This window comes from Marmota monax, unplaced genomic scaffold (genome assembly GCF_021218885.2).
Source record: "Marmota monax isolate L192 unplaced genomic scaffold, Marmota_monax_Labrador192_F-V1.1 WCK01_AAM20220418_F8-fsc00245, whole genome shotgun sequence".
NCBI classification, from domain to species: Eukaryota; Metazoa; Chordata; class Mammalia; order Rodentia; family Sciuridae; genus Marmota; species Marmota monax.
Genome location: NW_026693895.1, coordinates 382,658 through 406,030, shown reverse-complemented (window position 1 = coordinate 406,030; position 23,373 = coordinate 382,658). Strand labels below are relative to the sequence as shown.

Genomic DNA, 23,373 nt, shown 5'->3' with positions numbered 1-23,373 from the left:
GTATCATGTTGCAGTCAATCTCATTTTCCCAAATGAGAAAACTGAATTTTTCCTGAAGGCCTTTGCCATTTCTAGCATTCTTAACACTCATTTTGACAGCCTGATGGTGGTTGAGGAGGAGATAGGAGGGGATGACAGTAAAAACCCTCCTTGGTCCCTTCCAATCCACGATGGTTTCAGAGTCTTTCATGTATTGCTGGTTTTGCAGGTGCCGATCAGGTACTGTGTGGACCATCTTCCAGTCTGGCTCTGTCTGCTGTGTTCTGATGGTGACTGGACTTGGGTTATAATCATGGGGAAGAGGGAAGTGCCCTTCTCACCATGTGACATTGGGGGGGCCCAAGCTGTGAACGTTTCCTACAACTGGTGACACCAACCTTGCTCCTTTGGTTGAGGTAGGATCTGCAGGGTTTCCCCTCCAGAAAGTAACCATTTCCCTATTCCCATGCTCTCTTCTTTAAAATACAAGCAACCCATCAGGTTCAACCCACACTCAAGGAGGCAGGAGGCAAGTCTCATTTCCTGAGGGCAGAAGTACCCACACAGATCATTTGGAATTCTTCTGTAAGGAGTGCTTGTCTTTTCCCTCCAATTTTTTTCACTTGTTTACTTATTTTTTTTTTATGTATCATTGTGGACTTGTGTTTAATTATTTTATACTTTGAGTTATAACCTTATACTACATGGTTTATTTAATTATCAGATTGTTCTAGCTTCTCTCAGTTGGCTTCTTCTTGCATCTCTTGAATGTACTCCATTATTACAGGTTTGGGGTTTTGTTTTTGTTCTAGTACTTTCTTATTTTCTGGCAGGAGACAACCCTGTATATTCACTTCCTCAGCCTTAGAATTAGTCATTTTCCAAGAACTCTGGTTCCTTATATTAGCAAATCATATTAGAAACCAAGAACTGGTATGCTAGTTGGCTTTTTGTTGCAGCGACAAATACCTGAGTAAACACTCCTTGCAGGAAGAAAGATTGGTTTTGGCTTCAGAGGTTTCAGTCCATGTTGGCCTGCTCCATTGCTTTGGGTCTGAGTTTAGGCAGGACATCAGGTGGAAGGATATGGAGGAGGAAAGCTGCTCAGCTCCTGGCAGCCAGGAAGGAGAAGGGAAGAGAGAGAGAAATGACTGGGACAAGAATCAACCTTCCAGGACACCCCCCAGTGACCTACTTCCTCCAACCACACCCCACCACCTACGGTTTCCACTTCCTCCCAGTAGTCCATTCTGCCACCTATTGGATCCATGATATAATCACCTTGCCAAAGCACCACCCCTGAACATTGCTGAATTGGGTATGAAGCCTTTGACACAGGAGCCTTTGGGGACGCTGTAGAATCAAGTCATATCAACTGGGCAAAAAGCATACTTGTTTTTGTGACTAATGTTGATTATTATCCATGTAAATTAAATGAAAAATATTTGGAGTCAGAACGATGTGGGTTTTACCCAGCTGTGCTGCTTTGGGCAAGTGACTTTGCCCCTGACCCCAGGTTCTTCATCTATATGTAAGAACAATGAAAGTCATGCATGGGTTGTTGTAGGATTGTGTGGAATAACATCAAAGGGATTTTCTGATGTTTTTGTTTTTATTTTGTTTTGAGTCAACTTTTCTCTTGAAAATAACCAAAATATTTTTTTAAAAATTTGAGAAATATCTTCAAAGCATTAATAATCTGACAAAACAATAAAGTCAAAATTGAAACCAGTGAAACTCCATGTCATATATAACCTCAAGAATGGGGTCCTAATTAGACTAAGTTAGACTCCATGTATGTATGCCAAAATACACTCTACTGTCATGCTTATCTCAAAAGTACAAATTAAAATTTTTAAGAGAAAATGGGTACCTAAAGAAATGAGAAAACTGGGCTGGGTGCGATGGCGCATGCCTATAATCCCAGTGGCTTGGGAGGCAGAGGCAGGAGGCTCCTAAGTTCAAAGGCAGCCTCAGCAATTTAGGGAGGCACTAAGCAATTCAGTGAGACCTGACTCTAATAAAATATAAAATAGGGCTGGGGATGTGGCTCAGTGGCTGAGTGTCCCTGAGTTTGATCCCTGGTACTACCCACTAAAAAAAAAAAAAAAAAGAAAGAAATGAGAAAACTGGAGTTCTCCTGAAGGCCTTTGCCATTTCTAACATTCTAAACATTACCTTTGAGAGGGATAGGGGACAGGGGATGATGACAGTAAAAGTGCAGAGCCAGCCCTGAGTAAGAAGAGAAGCCCCTCAACATTATTGGCTGGGAAGCCAAATAACTATAGTCCTCGGGTGGCTATGACTTATTACCTTATTGTAAGTATGTGAGTCTTTGAAGAAGCTTCAAGTCCTGAATTTGGGTTAAGTGGATCTCAAACTGGGAGTGCCTTCAGAGGCCTTGCAAGGGAAGTAACTTTAATTTGGCCTCATAGAAATCTTACAAATCATTTTTCAGAAAAAAAATGACTAGCACACAATAAAAGAAAAATACCAGACACATAGCAGAAGCAACAGATTAAAAAAAAATAAATAAGCCTATAAAGACTTAAGATATTGAAATTATTTGCTACAGATTAAAAAACAACTATATTTCAGTATATAAAGTAAAAAAGACAATATAGAATAGTTTTTGAAGATAGGAAATGAAAAAAGTGGCATGGTGATTTAAAAAACAAAACAAAACAAAAAACCAGAATTTTAAAAATAAAATTTCTAGTGACCAGAGTTCAAAATTGGGGGAATGGGTTAATTAGCATGTTAAAGGCAACCAAGGAAAGACTCCGACTCCGTGAATGTGAAGAAATACCAGGGAAAAACACGTAGACCACACTCAGGAACACCGGTCACCCTGTCTCTTTAATCACTCTTATTGAGCATCTTCAAATTACCAAGCTTCCCACGCATTTTAGAAAAGTTGCTAAAGCTTTCTTGAGATTCCTTCAACAGGGTGTGGAGGATGTCAGAAAAGAAGGATTTGAGCCATCTTACTAATACGCTCTTTCCTTTGGGGACGATAGAAAAGCCCAGATAAGGAGAGAGTGCCCAAAGTTGTCCACTCTGAAATCTGACAAAGAGGACTTTAAAACATTCTATGGGCTTGAGCAACCCAGCCCCATCCCCCCAGATAAAGCTGTTCTGGAGAAACTTGCTCCTATGCCCTATCTCCTGAGCTGCTTCAAGGAGCCAGGGAATAATGAGTGTGGAAACCATGTTGCATCTTGCACCCTCTGGGAATCCAGCAATCATGAAAACACTGGCCCACCCCGAGGCCATGGTACAGGGAGGAAGCTCAAGCAAGGCCACATGGAAGGGGACAATTGCTCAGCAGCCCACATCTCTTCCTGCGGCCCCAGCTGGGGTGCAGCACTAAGAGCAGGAAGCCATCTTGGACACTTGGCTGTGACAGATACCATACGGAGCAGAAGAACTATCCAGCTGAGCCCTGTCCAGCTTGTAGGATGTGAGAAATAACGTAGGGTGATTGTTTTAAGCCAGAAGAGTTGGGGGTCATTGGTAACTTGGTAACACATGACTGAAACAGCATTACATGAACTTTTCTCCATAATTGAAGTTTTCCTCAAAAGGAAAAGATTTTTTTGAGGTTCTTCAGGTCCACTATAGTTTGCCTTGCGCAAACATGTCCAGATTTTTCTATCACTGGAGACTACATCAGCCTTGTGTGTGGGGGGTGGTCAATGGCACTTCCCCTCCCTAAATGAGTCACCTCCCCCACTTTGCCTTCAAGATCTAGCACAGGGTGACATTCACTCCTGGGACATCTGTGCTCTGCACTCTGGACTGATTCTTGTGGCCAAGTTCACTGGAAAACCCACACTCCCTGTGGGGGCACTTGGGTTTTTGAAGTTGGTTTTGTGCCTGCAGGCAGACTGGGCAGCCTTGCATGTGAGCTGCCTTCCAGCTGTGTCAGCAGGGTGCCCGCAGAGGCAGGGCTGGGAGGTACTGAGATGTGCTTTACTGATGGCTATGCTGTCTGGTACTCTTTTTCTTTTAAAATTTATTTATTTTTGAATTTGTTCTAATTAGTTATATATGACAGTGAATGCATTTTGACACATCATACATGAATGGAGTATAAATGCTCATTCTTCTGGTTGTACATGATGTAAAGTTACACAGGTTGTGTAATCATGTGCACACATAGGGTAATAATGTCTGATTCATTCTACTCTAATTCCTACCCCATGCCCCTCCTCTCCCTTCACTCCCCTCTGTCTAATCCAAAGTACCTCTATTCTTCTGTAGCCACCCCTGCCCCATTATTGTGAATTAGCATCCACATATCAGAGAAAACATTTGGCCTTTGTTTCTTTGGGACTGGATTATTTTGCTTAGCATGATAGTCTCCAGTTCCATTCACTTACCAGCAAATGCCATAATTTCATCCTTCTTTAAGGCTGAATAATATTTCATTGCATATACATGCCACAATCTCTTTATCCATTCATCTGTTGAAGGGTACCTAGGTAGGTTCCATAGTTTAGCTATTGTGAATAGGAGGTCCTGGAATAATATATACCAAGCTCTGAAAGAAAATGGCTACCAACCAAGAATCTTATTCCAGCAAAATTAAGCTTCAGATTTGAAGAAGAAATAAAAACCTTCCATGATAAACAAAAGTTAAAAGAATTCACAACTAGAGGGGTTGGAGGGGAAGGGAGGAGGCATGGGATTATAATTGATGGTGGAATAGGATGATTATTATTATCCAAAGTACATGTATGAAGACATGAATTCGTGTGAATATACTTTATAGACAACCAGAAATATGAAAAATTGTGTTCTACATGTATAATAAGAATTATATTTCATTCCGCTGTCATATAAAAATAAATAAACAAGTAAAAAAAATCACAACTAGAAAGCCTGCACCAGAATATTCTCAATAAGATATTCCACCAAGATGAGAAAAAAAGTGAAATCCAGCAAAGGAAGGAGCTACACTAAAGGAATAGTCAATCAAAGGAGAAACTAATTCAAATTAAAAACTAGAAATATAAACCAAAATGACTAGGAATATAAATCATATCTCAGTAATAACCTTGAGTGTTAATGGCCTAAACTCATTAATCAAAAGACATAGACAGGCAGATTGGACTAAAAAACAAGACCCAATAATATCCTGTCTCCAAGAGACTCACCTCATAGACAAATACATCCACCTACTGAAGGTGAAAAGGTGGGAGAAGACATATCACATTATTTACACATGGACCATGTAAGCAAGCAGGGGTCTCTATCCTCAGAGCAGATAAAGTAGACTTCAAGCCAAAGTTAATCAGAAGGGACAAAGAAGGCCATTTCATGTTGCTTAAGGGAATAATACATCAATAGGACATAACAATCGTAAGTATTCATGCCCCAAACAAGGGAGCATCTGTGTATGTTAAACAAACCCTTCTCGATCTCAAGAACCAAACAGACCACAACACAATGGTCCTGGGTGACTGCACCACCCCTCACACTGGTACTCTGTCATTAGAGGAGCGCTTGGCAGTGCGTCTCTGGCTGCACCTTCATTTTCAGGTGTTTGCCGGCTGTCAAACTGAATTCTGTGGTACTAGTGACATAAAAATACCACCAAACTTTCTTCTGAATATGAAGAATCAGTTAATGGGGTTGGGGAAGAAGTAGAAAAATAAAAATAATTAATGCTTTTTTTTTTCCTTAACACCAAGATAAGAAAAACACAGTTCCCTTTTCTGTTTTTCATGTCAGAAAGTTCATGTGTGGTGAGTCATTCCCTTGTCACTCCAACCCCAAAGCCTAGTGTGATCGTGGCAGGCAGTGAAAACGTGCATGTGACGTCCCAGAAGTATATAAATCCCTGAGGGGAGATGATCAAAGATTGGCAGGACTGTTTCCTAAGAAAGCAAAGAGACAGGCAGATGCATGAAGGGTTTCTTCTGCGCGATGGAAAACTTACCTGATTCCTGATCCTGCTGCTGGCCCTGGGAGTCAGGTATTTCTGTTCTAAATACCAGCTTGGTTCCATATAACAGACAAAACTGAGGGGGGGAGAGGGAAGAAATGGATAAAAGTAATGTATTAGGAAATGCAGACTCAGGAGGCAAAAGGGAAATAACATCATATCACATTTCATAAAACCATTAAACAATCTCTTAATGTAAAATGTCCACATTTTGGATGTGCAGTATATATATATATATATATATATATATATATATATATATATATATAAAGTCTGCAGAACATTGAAAGCAGATATAAAGTAGAATGGGTAGTATAATGAGCCCCCTGTACCAGTCCTCCCAGCTTAGGGCTTATGAACCCAGGAATGCATTACAATCCTTATTACGCATGTGTCTATATCTGTATCTATATCTATCTTACTTTGTCTAGGACTTCATTCTGTTCTCCCCCACCCCAGCCTATTTAGAAATCCATATTAAAAAAATTTTAAAACATTCATGTAGTTCTGTTTTCTTACCATCTCGATTGATGAAAGACTAACCTAAATGTACATCCTGAATAAGACCATCTTGATATTTTCCATAGAGCATGGTTTGATTAAACTCTCATAAGTAACAGCATTCTTCATTTACATTTTGTTTCAGTATGCTTTCCCTATTACATTTTTGGGACACACAGAGCTCCTGTATGATATCATGGGCACCCACCAAGCAACAATAAATAAATTTTACTATAGAAAGCAGTGACTTTTTATTTAATTTCTTATTCACTTAATTTTTAATATTCGATAACCTTAAATCACACAGCAGTGGGGAGTGTATTATGATGGACCAGCTTCATCCCCAGCTTCCATGGTTGTAATCCATGGACATCTTGTTTCATCTCTACTCTCCATTGTCCCTTCTGTATTACTGTAGGGCAGAGCTCAGTTATGTCATTTCATCCATAAACATCTCACTGCATCTCTCTAAAAGCCAATGACTCCTTAGAAGTTGAATAATCTCAATGTCAAGTCAAGCCACAACAAGCCCCTCTTGTTTGGAAGCCTCCAGTGGAGAAGATCTTCAGGTCAGAAGACAACAAGTCTTCTATGGATGGTCAGACTCAGGAGTTGTGTGTCTCACAGTCCCGTGGACAATATGTCCCTCTTTCCTTTCTTGAGGTTCTGGGACATCCTTGGGATGGTGTCATTATGAAGAGCCTCAACCACTGGGTCTTCCTAAGAAGTGTCAGGGTGGCTTAGCAGCCCTTTACAAAATGACCTTGTCATGGTCTGGGTGTGGCTGCTTTGCTAGTGACAGCAGGGAAGGTGTCACCTCACCCTGCAGACACCATGAGAGTCACTGAAAGACACTGCCCTTCATCCCCCAAACAGATTCCTATAAGAAGAATAAATTGTGTACATTGTTTGGCAACTGAATCACAAGTCTCTCGGTGAACTTCATATACACTCCAAAAACATCTGCTAGGGGATCCTAGATGCGGAAAATTCACCCTGGTCACTCTGTGAGATGAGTGATAGGAAATCCAGGGCCACAGAAGTAAGTGTGAGGCTTCTCAGAAATCACCTCGTTCACCTCACCCTATCCAGAATCCTGCATCTGCCAGCGTTTAACAACAACAACAAAAAACCCTACACATCCATGTTAGGATCAATGAAAAAGAGCTTAATAATTTCTTAAAGTATGGGCCAGGTGTAGGAGAGGGACATGCAAAACCCGGAGCTGCTGCTGAAAATCTTAGCAATATTTTCCACATCTTCACGTGGTCTTTCTTCCTTCATGATTCTCAACCTTGGTAGAGTGTCACCTTCCCGTCACCACACAATCTCCGTTCTTGCACCATCTTGGACCTGGTAGCTTCTTCTAGATGTTTGGTTTTCTTCTTCAAGGGAACCCAAAGAAGCAAATGCAGTGTCAGTTTTCTCATTACTGCAGTGTTTGCAACTGTCCTGAAATTAGACTCTGTACTTTTATATGCAAAGTAAGGTGGAGTTTGCTTTTATTGTTGCAATATCATTTTTTTTAAATAAATGAGTGTAAGAGTATCATGGATATTTGATGTATATCAAACATTTGATCATTTGACATTCTCACTAAGCCTGGACCCTCTGAACTGTTTTCAACTTATATATGTGTGTGTGTGTTTATAAAATTCATATATCTATATCTATCTATAAATATATATATATATATATATATATATAGTATAGATATAAATATAGACATATATGTATTAGATAATCCATATATAAATATATATTATATGCTACATAATCATATGTCACATATAAATATGTATTATAAATACACACACAAACACAAACATCCCTAGGGGAAGATCTTAAATTTGTTCTTTTAAAGTCATCTTGTTGATATGACCTACTTGAAACCCTCAAAATCTCTATGAATTGTGATTCAGTCACCTGCTATGTCATGTCATTTACAAATTTGTCAAGCCTTGCCCACCATTTTACGAAAACTCCACTCTTTAAATTTAATAACCAGGTTACTCAAAGATACAGTCTATGGGTTCTGGTTCTGGGTGACATAAACTAGATAACAGCCCTCATTTCCTTTACTGAATGCAGCCACAACTCCTAAAAAGTGTGTGTGGAGAAGCTACTTGAGGACTCTAAAAAATAAACAGTGGCAAGCAGATCAAAGACGAAGACCAGAATTCAACGCACTGCCCAACTGGAGGTGAGATTTTCCTTTTTCCCTCTAGTCCCCGTGCTGCTGTTCTGGAGCAGGACAAGATAACCAACCCCAGCTTCCTACTTGGAGAATGGAGGAAAAGAGCCCCAAGGAATCAGACAGTACCAGGGAGGTCATAAAAGCTGGTGACGTGGGGAAAGGAGTCCCATAAAGTTGTTTATGAACTTCTGAGCTCAGCTCCAGGCCTGTAAGCATGAATTTGTTGCTAATTAGCATGTAGAAGACTTTGAAAACTGAACTAGCAGACAGATGAGAATCCAGATGCCAGCCTGACTGGTGAGTGCTGCATACCCCGGGGCGATCTGAAGAGTGGTGCCAGGGCTTTAAAGAGGAGACGGACATTGCAGCCATAGAGAGCAGAGGGGGAATTGAAACCTGCAGCCCAACATAACCAAGCACACCACCTACTGCGGCATTTACACAAAATACAGAATCTCATGTGTTTTTAAATGTCTTGGAAAAATCCAAAATTTTTCAGCAGATCAATAAAAAGAAAAATGGAACTTGCATGGGAAAAGGTATCAACAGCAAAAAGGACACAAGATTATCTGGTGAAAACTTTAAAGAAGCTATTAGGAAAAAATCTCCAACAATAATCTCACACTCTTTTGGAACAAATGTAAAACAGTATGTCTCAGTAATGAAACAGAAGATATAAGGGAGAACCAAATAAAAAATGTTAGAACTGAAAAATATGATGATCAAAATAAAAGTGCAACAGTAGAACAGAGGAGACAGAAGAAAGAATCAATGAATTAGAAGATAGAAAAATAGAATCCTAGAAATTACCTGATGCGAACAACAGAGAGAAAGTAGACTGGAACACCCGCAGCCTGTGGGACCAGAAGGAGAGATTGAAGTTTCATGTCACTGGAATCAAGGGAGGGTAGGAGAGAGAAGGCGGGACATGAAAAACACCAGAAGACGTAGTGCCCATGTGCAGACGTCAGAAGTTCAGAGAACTCCAGAGGAAGTACAAAGGAATCCACATCCAGACACGTAATCCAAGATAGGGAAGCTGAAAATAACGCTGAGCAGCAGAGAAAAAAACCATGCCTTAACTCTAGAAAAACAACCATCTGAATGAGCAGATTTCTCACCAGGAACTACAGAGGCCAGAAAGAAGTGGCACAGCATCTGTAATCTATGGGAAGCAACAACTGTCAACCTAGAAGTCTGTGTCCAGTAAAAATGTCCTTCGGAAATAAAGATGAAATAAAGAATTTGCCAGTGAAGAAAAACAGATTTGTCACAAACATCCTGCTTTAAAAAAAAAAAGGAAGAAGAAACAGAAATAAAAAATGTCTATCAGGAATGAAGGAAGAGCGACAGAAATGGTAAAAAAAAAAAAAGTGAATATGATAGACGATTGTTTTCTTGAATTCTTTTAAAGTATGATTGAAAGCAAAACCTATAATGCTGTCTGCTGTGGTTCTCAATGTATGGGCTCAGAAGATACCTATCACGTAAGGAGGACAAAGGAACTCTAGGGTGGCGAGGCTGCTACCTTCCAACTGAAGAGCAAAGCGTTGACTCTCGCTCAACTATGAAAGCTAAGTATGTGCATCGTAATCCCTAGAACAACCACTAAAAAGAAAAAGGTAAGTACAAAGGGATGTGGAGAAATCCAAATGAAATTCTGATCTGTTGAGTAGTCCTAAAAAAGGTGTGTGTCATAGACTGAAAAATAGTCACCTACAGAGAACAAGTTATGATGTTTGGAATCTGCAAACATTACTTTATGAAGAAAGGGATATTTGCAAGTGTGATCAAGTTAAAATTCTTCAAGTGGAGAGGTTACTCTGGATTATTGCGTGGGTCCCACTGTGATCACATGTGTCCTCATGGAATCTAGGGGAGGCAGCAGTGTGACCACAGAGACTGGAGAGGGCTGCCCACAAGTCAAGGATGCCAGCAGCCGCCGGACCCTGGAAGAGTCAAGGGAAGGATTCTCCTTCAGGGACTTCAAAGGAGGCAGGATCCTGCCAACATGGTGACTTTGGCCTAGTGATACTGATTTCAGACTTTTGGCTTCTAGAACTATGAAAGAATAAATTTCTGTTTGTTTTATTCCATCAACTTTATGGTAATTTTTAAAAGAAATCAAGCAATCATAGAAAATGAATACAACATGTAAAAAAAAAAAACAGAAGAGTGAATGAAGGAAACAGACAGAAAATAAACAATAAAAAGGCAGACTTAAGTCTAATCATATCAGTAATCATGCTAAATATAGTTAGTCTAAACATATTAATCAAAAGACAGGGATTTTCAAAGTGAATTTTTTAAGAACTTAAACGTTGTATTTAAGAAAAATCACTTCAAATATGATGGTAGAAGCAAGTTGAAGGATGGAAAAAGATACAGTATGCAAAAACTAATCCACAGGAACTTGCTATTCTAACCATCAGATGAAGCAGGCTTCAGAGAAAGGAAAACCAGACAACTTCCATAGATAAAGAGTGAATCACAAAATGATAAAAAGACTCCTGATACAAGCAGTCACAGTAAGGCTAAGTATGGATGCACACACAGATTTAAAATCCATGGTACAAAGCCCAGATAGAATTCAGGGGGAAAGTAGATGAGTCCTCCAGTGTGAGTGAGTATCACTCACCTGTAGAACTGAGGGTGCCAGCTGATAGGGCTGATGGACAGAATGCTGGCAGGACACAGAAGAACTGAGCAACACCATCAACCAACTTGGTTGGACTGACACTCCACCCAACAACAGCATGATACTCATTCAAGGGCACATGAGACAGTCACCAAGACAGACCATATCCTAAATCATAAGAAAAATTTTAACAAGTAAAGAAATGTAAATAGTGCATGATATGTTCCATAATTATAATAGAACTAAACTAGGGCTCAAGAGCATAAAGATAACAGGACCATCTCTAAACACTTGAATATTAAACCACATATATCTATATAATTTGTGGATCAAGACAAAAGTCTCAGGAGAAATTAGAACTACTTAAAAATAAAAACACAGCATATAAATAGTTGTGGGGTGCCAGGAAAGTTGTGCTCAGAAGCATTTTATAACAGGAGATGCTTAAAACAGTAAAGGAGAAGAGTCTAAAATCAATAACCTAAACTCTCACTTCAAGAACTTACAAAAATAAGAACAAAATAAACCCAGAACAACTAAACAAAAAGAAAACAAATATAAGAAGAGAAATTAATGAAAACAAAAATAGAAACAAATAAATGAAAAAACAAAGCTAATAAGATTAAATATAATTGATAAAATTCTAACAAGTTTACAAAGATAAAAATAGATACCAATGATTAATATTTGGAATAAAATAGGGGAAAGCTCTGTGGCCCCAAAGAGACCAAAGGATATGAAGGAAAAGCTATGAATAATTTTATAAACTTAGATTAAATGAAGCGATTCCTGGAATACCATGTTGCTAAGAATCATACAAGATGAAATACATGACAAAAATAGTCATAAATGAAAGAGGTTGAATTTATAGTTTTAAAAGTTTGTGAAAAAGAAATCACTAGGCCTTGATGATTTTACTGAAGCATTCTACCCAACATTTAAACAAGGAATAATACCAATTCTATACAATCTCTCCCAGAAAATGCCAGAGGAGGGAACCCTTTCTAATTCATGTTATGATCCAGCATTAGTGTGGTAACAAAACTGGACAGATAGTACAGAAAAGGAAAACTAAAGCCCAGTGTTTCTCATGAACATAGACAGAATCCTGCCTTCAAACTATTAACAAAATGAATGCAACAATTTAAAAAAGAATAATATACCATATGGCCAATTGGACTTTGTTCTAGAAATGCAGGATAAATTGTATGCTAAAAGGTACAACATTGTAATTCATCATGTAAACAACCTAAAGAAAGAAAATAAAAATATGATGATATCAATTGATGTAGAAAAAGCTGGGCTGGGGTTTGGCTCAGTGGTAGTGCACTTGCCTAGCATGTGTGAGGCCCTGGGATTGATCCCCAGCACTACATAAAACTAAATAAACAAAATAAAGGTATTATGTCCATCTACAATGAAAAACATTTTTAAAAATTTCAACATTAATTCATCCTTTAAAAATACTCATAGGAAAACAGGAATAGTAAGGAATTTTCTCAATTTGAATAAGGATACCCACAAGAGTAAGAAAACACATGCATACACCCTGCAGATAAAAAAATACTTAGTGGCAAAAAAAAAAAAAAAACCTGAGTACATTCTGCCTAAGATACAATTTATGTTATTGATTTCTAGTGTCAATTCTCATCACTTTTATTCAACATCATACTGGAAGTCCTAGCCAATGCAATAAAACAAGAAAAAGAAAAGAAAAGCATAGAAATTGGAAAGAAAAAATTAAACTACTCATAGACAACATGATTATTTGCATAGAAAAGTCACAAGAACCGCCCCCCCAAAAAAAAACTCCCCAAATTCTCTAGAATGAACAGTGAGCTTAGCAAAATCACAAGACATAAGATCAACACATAAAATATCAATATGTTTCTAAATACTAGTAACACACCACAAGAAAGCCAACTTTTAAAAAAAATGTCCATTTTACAATAACTTCCCCCCAAATAAAATACTTAGATACCATTCTGGTTTGAATACAGTTTTTCCTCCTTCAAAATTAATGTTAGAATTTAATCCCCATTGTGAGGTATTACAAAGGTGGGAACCTAATCTGACCGATGGGCAGAGGTGAGTCCTTTGGGAGGTGATTAGGATTAAATAAGGTTGTAAAGGTGGTGACCTCATTATTGAACACTGGTGGCTTTCTAAGAAGAGACAGAGAGATCAAAGGATACACATACACAAATGTACTCCCTGTCTATCACTTACAATGCTCTGTGCTTTTCTGGAACTCTACCAGCAAGAACATACCTCACAATGGGGATTAAACTCTAACATTAATTTTGAAGGGGAAAAACTGTATTCAAACTGGATGTGGCCCACTAACCTAGGACCCAACCATCAACTCAAATCAACCTCTTTATTTATAACTTACCCAGACTGTGGTATTGTGTTATTAGCAACAAAAAATAGGCTCATATAGGTTAAAATGCTTATGAAAGAAATCAAAGAACCAACAAAATGGATTGTAAGTTGCACTAGTACATTTGTTAATTATCCCATAGATTTGACATAATTCCAATCAAAATCTGATCCATAGTTTGACACAATTCATATCAAAATCAGCAAATTTTTTTTCCTCAAACATTCAACAGAAATATAAAATTTATTTGAAAAAGAAAAGAAACTAGAATAGCTAAAATATTTGCAAAATAATCAAGTCAGAGGAACTACCTTATTTGATTTTAAGGCTTAGTATAAAGTTACAGTTATAAAGATAGCATAGTCAAGGATTGGATACATCAGTAAAATGAATAAAATAGAAATAGGCCCATACAAATAAGCCCAAGTAATTTTTACAGCGATGCAAAAGAAATTTAATGGATATTGATGTTGAAACAGTAGTTAAAAGATGAGCAAATCTTGACTCTATGAAATTTTTAAGAAAACATGATAGAAAATCTTCAGGGCCTGAAGTTAAATAAAGAATTCTTAAATATGACATCAACAGTGTAATGCAATGCATAGAGTAGCCCCCACAATAAACTATCAGTCCAGAATTTCAAAGCTGGATGTGCCAAGTGCGTTAGTCAGCTTTCTGTGACTATAACAAGTACCCAAGATAATCAATTTATAAAGAGAAAGGGGTCATTTGGGCTCATAGTTTTGGAGGTTTCAGTCCATGATTGGGTGGACTCATTGCTTTCAGGTCTCTGGTGGGGTGGGGATCACATCATGGCAGGATCCCATCATGTAGCAAAACAGTTAACCTTATAATTGGGACCCAAAAGAGAGAAAGAAAGAGACTAGGGTTCCACAGTCCCCTTACCAGGGTGTGCCCCCACCCCATAATCTAAAGCCTTCTAATAGTCCCCACCTCTCAAAGTTCCCACCACCTCCCAGTAGCACCAAGTAGGTCTAAGTCTTTAACACAGGGTCTCTGGGGGACTCTTAAGATCCAAACTGAGGTGCTCTAGCCTAGACAAGTGAAAGTGTGTGTGCACATAACAGCCTGTGTGCGACACCTAGGGCAGCTCTGCTCAGACAGTCAAGCTGGACACAATCAGCACCTTCCATGGGTGCATGGATAAACAATTTGGTGCCCAGTGGAAGGCTGCTGGGCAGTAAAGGGGTGCCAGGGCAGCACTGTGGCCGAATCTCAGACACGTCCTGAGTGAGGGCAGCCGGGGCCCAACGCATCCACATTGTGCAATTCTGCGTATATGATATTCCCAAAGAGATAGAACTAGTGATGGAGACCTGACCCCAGGGTTTCCAGGGGCTGGCAGAAGGGGTAGAGGGTGATTATAAAGCCTCCACATTAAGAATTTTTTTTAGGATGGCTTAGTGGCATGGTGTTGTGGTTTGGATGTGGTGTCCCCCAAAAGCTCATGTGTGAGACGATGCAAGAAGGTGCTGAGAAATGACTGGGGTCTGAGAGACTTCACCCAATCAGTGAATTAATCCTTGCTAGGAATGAACTGAGTGATGACTAAAGTGGTGGGTGTGGCTGGAGGAGGGGGGAACTGGTCATGGCTTTGGGGTATATATTTGTATCTGGGAAGTGGAGTCCCTCTCTGCTTTCTGATCACCATGTGAGCTGCTTCCCTCTGCCACACTCTCCTGCCATGATGTCCAGCCTCACCTTGAGCCCCTAGGAATGGAGCCAGCCTTCTATGGACTGAGACCCCTGAAACCGTGAGTCCCTAAATAAACTTTTCTTTCTGTACAGTTGTTCTGGTCTTTGGATCCCAGCAGCAAAAAAGCCGACTAAAACACATGATATCCTGATTGTGGGAGTGGTTACGTGAATCTACACACGTCAAAATCGATAGTACCAGACATCTCTGAGCAAGGTCATTTTGTTTTTTTAAAACGCACGATTATTTTAAAACTCCAAGTCATGTGCAACCTAATGACATTCAGTCAACAACAGACCACATATGGTCCCCTATGTAGATCATAAACAAGCTGGAAAACTCCATCACTTAGGGACACTAGAGACACCCTAACACAGCCTTACCCACACAGTCACGGTGACACTGCTGTAAAACCCACTGTGCTGCCAGGCACAAGAAAGCATTGTTTTAATCAGCCTTTTAGTCATTGTGTTCAAAAGACCTGACAGGAACAATTTTAGAGGAGGATAAGTTTATTTGGGGGCTCACGGTTTCAGCGGTCTCAGTCCATTGACAGCTGGCTCCATTCCTTGGCTCTTGGTGAGGCAGACCATTATGACGGAAGAGTGTGGCAGAGGGAAATGGCTCATGTGATGATCAGGAAACAGAGACTCCACTCACCAGATACAAAATCCATACCCCAAAGGCACGCCCCCAATGCCCCACCTCCTCCAGTGGGACCCTACCCGACTTCAGTTACCACTCAGTCACTCCATCAGGGGGCTAAGGCACTGATTAGATGAAGGCTCTCAGAACCCAGTCATTTCTCCTGTAAACTTTCTTGTGTTGTCACACATATGAGTTTTGGGGGGATACCTAATATCTAAGCCATAACAAGTATGTATGTGCCATTATGTACAGTACAAAACACTTGATCTTCCTAACAAATGTCTGTTGCTGGTTAGGTACCTACTGTTCTATACTTTCTATCATTATTTTAGGAAGGAATGCATTCCTTCTACTTATTAAAAAAAAAAAAAAACTGACTGTGAAACTGTGAGGCCAGCAGCAGGCTCATGAATCTCTTTGATTGCACAGAGAGCCACATGGAGTGACTGGATTATGCTATCTAGGTCTGTGTAAGCAACTCTACGATGTTTACACAAAGACAGAATTGCCTAACAATGACTTCTTAGAATGAGTCCCTCGTGCGTAAGACGACACGTGACTGATTTGGAGTTTATGTGTCATCTTCTATGTCCAATCTCCACCTTTTTTTTTTTTTTTGGTATGGCAAACTCTATCTGAAAGGGTACATTCTCAGAGGGCCTCTGTATTGTCACCTTGTCCAAGGACACTTTGTCCCCATCCCCCTCCACTGAATGCTGCTTCTTCCCCTCTGGAGTTCCCATACTTGTATGGTTCACGCTCGCCTGTGGCTGTGATTATTTGGCCACGTGACTTCGTCCTTGACCACAACCCGATCAGGAAGGCAGGAGCAGAGGCTCATGCATCTTGGAGTTCCCCATGCCTAGCTCAGCATGGCAGGGAGGGGTTCCGTTTACACTTCTGGAAATGAAGAGTTCAGAAAGCCCTGCTTCCCCTGAAGCTGAGCCCACTGGGACCACCACAGGAAGGGAGGTTGCTTGTGATTTATGCGGAGCAGGCAGCCCACATCCACAGCCCGCGCTGCATAATAAGTTGGAAGATGGAGCCAAAGGACCGAGTTGGTCCTCCAGCATCAGACAAGATGAACAAAGCTTATTACCGCCCGGAAAGCCCAGCGTGAGAGCAGGACGGGTTTCCCCAGCAGCAGCCGGTTCCCTCGCAGTGATGAAGTGCCTGCCTGCGACTTCAGACCCGGGCCACTGGGGAGCTGCATTACTGCCTTAGAAAATGGATGGGCAGTGGCGCTGCCTCCTACTTTCAGGAATTTCTGTCGGCATTAGCAAAAAAGTATTGGCTTTGCAATTTCTCAGGGCCTTCTCTGCCACAGGGCAGTGACTGGGCCCGACCAGAGCCGTGCTTCTCTGTGGCTCCCCTCCCAGTCCTCAGATCCAGGTGCACCCAGTCTCCCCAGGTGAGGTGGTCCTATTGATATTTTACCTGAAAGTGGGGCAGGGGAGTATCAAGTTTGGTGTCATTTCCTCTGATCCCCCGAGGAGGTTGCTCAGGATCAAAGTCTCTGTCTTCCCAACTGCCTGGTGATATTTCCCAGTTAAACCAACCCATCCCTGTAGTATCTCTGGTGTCTGTAGAACCCCTCTTTAGGACCATCACGGGGTGGTGGGTGTGCAGGAGGCAGGAGAGCCAGCCAGGGGGCGTTCTTTCCTACCCTGGACCCCGGGGAGCCCAGGCTGGCTTCTCTGTGCCAATATGTTCTGCAGTAGAGGTGACTGCTCCTCCTCACGGGGAGATGATGAGGGCCACGTGCACCACGGGCCACATGTCACAGGGGATCAAACACAGGGCTTGGCAAAAGGCAGGTACAGGTCAAAGACAGGCAGACCCACGGCTGTTTCCTGCCCTATGAAAAACTAAATAGCTGCATGTGGGCCTCCCCTGATGGTGGGATGCAAACATCACAGAGAATCATCCGCAGGAAGCAAATCAACAAGCCCCAAGGAGACAGAGAAATGTCTGGGGAAGGGAACCCAGGACCTCCTTTTATGGCATACTGAGTGGGCTTGGGCAGAGGGGACAGCTGGGCCCTGATGCTCTGGACCCTGAGGGAAGGTCGACAGGGCAGTGCCTTCCTGTGGCTCGAGGATCACACAGCTGGCTGCTGAGGCCTGTGGCTGCCATGCTCTGGCCCTGCCCTTCTCCTGTGGTGTCAGGGCGCACAGGCCTCGCCTTGTTCGGTGGCCGTGAGCAGGTTCAGGAAGCACAGCTTGGAGGGTAGGGACAGGGCTCCCGGGAAGCTCCTGCATTGCCCACTGTGTAGATCGGTTGCAGTAGCTCATATCTTCAATGCCCCCCAAGGCCTATGTGTTGGAGACTTGGTCTCCAGCTTGGCACAGTTGGGCGGGGCCTCTAAGAGGAGGGACCTAGTGGGAGACCCTCTGGTGGGATGCACCCTTGAAGCAGGTATTGGAAACCTTGGCCCTTGCTCTTTCTCTCTCTTGCCCTCTCCCCACCCCCCTATAGTTCTAGGTCATGTGCTGCTCCCCCACAAAAGGCCTAAAAGCAACACATCTGCCCAATCTGGGACTGAAACCTCCAAAATTGTGGGCCAAAATCACACTTTTCTCTTTATAAGTGGATTTACCTCGGGTGTTTGTTATAGTCATGGAAAGCTAACTAACACACTGGCTTAGCGCCACACTCCTACTGCACGCCAAAGGCAAGGCTCTTGGGAAGAGCATTCGGCCAGGTTCTCCCTGACTCATTGTTTACAACCCAGAATTGGGTTGATCCCAACTCAACTTCCTACTAGCTCTAACGCCCCCTCTGTGCTTGGTTTCTTCCCCTCTCATTTTGCCTTTGGGTGTCCAAGTATTGCAGTGCCATTTGTTGGAAAGGTTATCTTTCTTCCATGGGAACTGCTTTTGCCATTCCATCAACAGTCATTTGGGAAACATCTGTCTGCGTCTGTTTTGTCCCACTGATCTATGTGTGCATGCATCTGCCAGCATGGCTGTCTTCTTGAGCCCGGATGGACTGATGCTTTATTCTTTTTCAAGATTGTTTTAACTATTCTAGTTTCTTTGCCATTACATATAAATTTCAGAATATTTTCCCACAGCAATAAAGAAAAGTCTTGCTGGGATGTTGACAGGAATTACATTATTATTGATGCGGGGAGAAGTCTCATCCTCCTCTGCTGATGTCCCCAGGTGATGGGTGAGAGACGCCTTTCCATTTATACACATCTACTTTGATCAGTGTTCCCAGAATTTTGTAGCTCTTTAGAATTCAAGTCCTACCGGTGTTTTGTTAGATTTATACCTAGGTATTTAGTTTTTGAAAAATTATGTTTTTAAAAATTTTGGTGTTCATTACTAGTAAATGGAAATGTAATTAGTCTTTTCGTGTTGATCTTGTGTCTGTGACCTTCATGAACTCGTTTACTAATTCCAGGAATTAATCTCCTTCCCTTCCTTCCTTCTTTCCTTCTTCCTCATTTTCAGGGAAATGATAAATTCCCCTCTCAGAAGTGTTTTAACTATTATCCACCACTTTGATATGTTGTACTTTAATTTTTCATTCTTTTTGCTGTATTTTTATTTCCTTTGAGATTTTAAAAAATTGTTTTAAGTTTTCCTTATGTTCACGTTAGAGTCTGTCTTGATTTACGTTCCACGGACACTTGAATATAGAGTCGACTGCTGCTGTTAGTTAGAATACTCTGTAAACTCCAATTAGATCTTGTGCATGAATACATTTTGATCTTCTGTCTAGTTGTTCTATCAGTTGTTGAGATGGGTGTGAGTCTCTAACTATGTTGTGGATTTCTGTTTCTCTTTTGAGTTCTATCAGTTTCAGCTTCACATATTTTATAGATCTCGGGTTTGATGCACACATTTAGCATTTCCATACTTCTTGGTGGATTGACCCTTTTGTCATTAGGGAATGTCCTTCAGTCTGGTGATTTCCTTTGCTCTGATTTCTATCCACAGAGCTACTCTCGCGTTCTTTTGATTGGTGTTTGCATGATATGCTATTTTCCATCATTTTACTTTCAGCACATAGTTGGTTCATGTTTTTAATCCACTTTGATCAACTCTGTTTTTAACTTGTTTCATTGAGAAGATTTTGAATTAATAGAATGATTGAAATGGTAGGGCTATGGCTGCCCTTTTTTCTCGTACTATGTCCTTCCTTCCTGTTTCGTCCTCCTTATGCTGAATGACTTTCAGAATTCCATTTTTTATTATCCATGCTATTTTGTGGCACATCTCTCTGAATAGTTGTTTAGCAGCTGATGTAGGTGTTACATTGTACATACTTAAGAGATCACATCTACTTGTATCAACAGTTTGGGCACAAGGTGAAAACCCTTATTACCATATCATCCTATTAGCCTCCCTATTTACAAAATAATTGTCCAAAACTTTCTCTTAGAATCACATCTATACTCACTTAGAATCACACCAGACAGTATCATAATCTTCACTTAATGGTCGAACATAATTTAGAAAACCCCAAAGGAGAAGGAGAGCTGACTGAACGCACGATTGGTTGATTGTGTTTTCCTTCTTTTCTGATTTCTTCTCTCATCAGGTCCCTCCTGGTTGAAGGACTTGTATCCACTCCTGTAGTGGAGGGATCCTGAAGACCAATTCCATGAGTGTTCCTTCATCTAAGAACGCCAGGATTACCTCTTAGTTCCTGAAGGATATTTTCACTGGATGGAGGATTCCATTGACAGTTATTTTTTTTTCCTGATGCTTTAAACATGTCCTGTTATTTTTTTCTGGCCTGTGCAGTTTCTGAAGAGAAATCTGCTGTTCTTTGAATTGCCGTCTCCTATGGGCAAAACGTTTATCTCATTGCTTTCAGGAGTTTTCTTTGTCTTCAATGTTCAGAATTTTTATTATGATGTGTCTTGGTGTGATGAATTTATTGGGGTTTATCCTGTTTGCAGCTTAGTTTCTTGAATCTGTAGGTGCCGCGACCAGAGCGACTAAACTAGCAGGTTCCCTTGAGGGGTGATGGGAGATTGGTAGAAGTAAGACTCACATACGCAGATCCTGAAAATAAACAGCTGGGATTGGGTGGAGCGCTGCTCTCTGATGGAGAAGCAGGTCTCAAGAATTACACCAGCAATCTTTATTATATATGTCTCATTAATCAGACTGAAGACAGCAAGCATCAACCTTTGTATTCATGAAAGTTACAGAATTAGCAACATTATGCAGCTATTTCCTCAGTTACATTCTACAGTTGCACATCTCTCTGAAAAGTTGTTTAGCAGCTGATATAGGTGTTACATTGTATATCCTTAAGTGATCACATCACATTAAGTGTGCAATGTTAGGAGCATTGTGTAGCTCTCAAGAAAGTTCATTGTCTAAAGTAACTGTCATGAGGGCAGGTTCAGGAGCGCAGAACTGGTGAAACAGTGGTTGTCTTAGCAAGAGAGTTCCTTCATTCCTAGGAGCTGTGTGCCTGAGAGCAAGGTCAAAACTGATGAGACTCTAGCACAGAGCCTCCCCATGAAGAGCATTGCCATAGCCACCGGGCATCCTGCACCTTTGCACAGAAACTTTCCCAGGCACCAAGCATGCCACAGACATGAAGTCATCAGGGACCCCAATCTCAGACACAGGTCTCCCAATCACTGTCACCGCTCTCCACAGGTAGGCATAGGTGTTTTATCAAGTTGAGGTATTTAAGCATTATTTCTTTGTACTGTTTAGACTCACCTTCTTTCTCTTGTCCTTTGGAAGCCTGGTGACACAAATTTAGATCTTTTGTTGTAGTCTCTTAAGTCCCCAAAGTTGTTTGTTCTTTTTCTTTTCAATCTGTTTTCTCTTTCTTATTAATTTCTACTGTTGTATCTTCTGCCTCTCCATTCTGCTGTTGAGGTTTTTATTTTATATTTTTTCAGTTCTAACATTTCTACTTGGTTGTTTGTTCTTTCATTCATTCTTTCTTTCTTCTGTTCTTCCTTCCTTTCTTTCTTTCTTGTACCAGGGATTAAACTCAGGGGTGCTTAACCACTGAGCCACATTCCCAGCCCTTTTTATTTTTTACTTTGAGACAGGGTCTTGCTAAGTTGCTTAGGACCTAAGTTGCTTAGGCTGGCCTCTGCGATCCTCCTGCCTCAGCCTCCTGAGCCGCTGGGATTGCAGGCATGTGCCATTGCACCCACCAGTTGTTTATACTTTCTATTTGTCTTCTGAGACTATTTTTTTGGTGATACTTTCTACTGTTTTCCAAACATGTTCCTAATTACCCACTGAAGTATTTGTATACTGCTGATTTAAATTCTCTCAGATTGTTTTAACATCACTGTCATCTTGGTGTTGCTGTCTTCTTTGCATTTGGTTTGAGATATTCCTGGATTTGGTATTACGAGTGATTCTGGTAGACATCTGTACACTTCGGATATTCTATGATGCGATTGTGGTCTTGTGTAAGTCTTGAGCTAGCTGACTTCTGGTGATTCTGCTCCATCAGGAGGAGGGAGTCCACTGCAGCCCGCTGACAGCCCAGGTGGGCAGGAGGCACATGACTTCTGCTGACACTGCCAGGGAGAGGCCTGTCACTGGGAGGAGGGGCTTGTGACTGCTGGGTAAGAAGTGCTTTCCAAAGACACTGTAGTGGGGCGGGGGTGGGAGGTCTTGCTACTGCCCAGTGGAGATAAAAATTCCAGCTCCCTTTGATCCTCCTGCCTCAGCCTCCTGAGCCACATGAGCCACTGTGCCCAGCAGTGTTTATACTCTATATTTATCCTCTGAGACTATTTCTTTGGCCTCCTCTGATATAACTCAGTATGGAGTTGCATTACATCATTGTAATCCTGTGAGTGTGGAAGTCCACACTTCCCACCTGGCTTTTCCTGGCTCTGGTGAAAGTGAGGCCACAGATTTCCTGTGGTGTTTGGCTGGACTATAGCAGTTACTTCTCAGGAGCCTTTGTCTTTTTAAGATGCTCTTTCCTGTCCCTCTCCTTCTCATTCTCTCCTGTTGTGTGCAGTGCCCTTTTCCAGGTTGCCAGCTCCCTCAGCACTTTAGGATTATTCGAGGCAAACAGAGAACTTCTTGCTGTATTGTTTCTTGGGACAGGAAGTTCCTAGCTTATCTATCTTCTAATCTCTGCCTTTAGTCTTTTTATATTTGAGATGGAGCCTCACTCTGTTGCCCAGGTTGGGCTCAAACTCTCCATCCTCAAGCCTCAGCTTCCTAAGTGGCTGGGACTACAGGTGTGCACCACCTTGGGCAGCTGCCATCTTCTTAAGGATGAGCGTGTCCACTCCATCTCCCTGGCAGCTGGTGCCTGCATTTTTTAAATATGTACCAACCATATAGATGAGTTTCATTTTTTACCCAATCCGAGGGTCATTTGCTTTTAATCTTCC

At 41.2% G+C, this 23,373-nt stretch overlaps 1 protein-coding gene across 1 annotated transcript in view; it reads right to left on the bottom strand.

Annotated features, from left to right (window-relative positions):
- Acoxl (acyl-CoA oxidase like) overlaps positions 1-23,373 on the bottom strand; it is a 326,620-nt gene that overhangs the window by 16,130 nt on the left and 287,117 nt on the right. Inside the window, 2 exon segments of the mRNA XM_046462815.2 lie at positions 5,927-5,984; positions 5,986-6,008. Coding sequence (XP_046318771.1) covers positions 5,927-5,984; positions 5,986-6,008 — 81 coding nt within the window.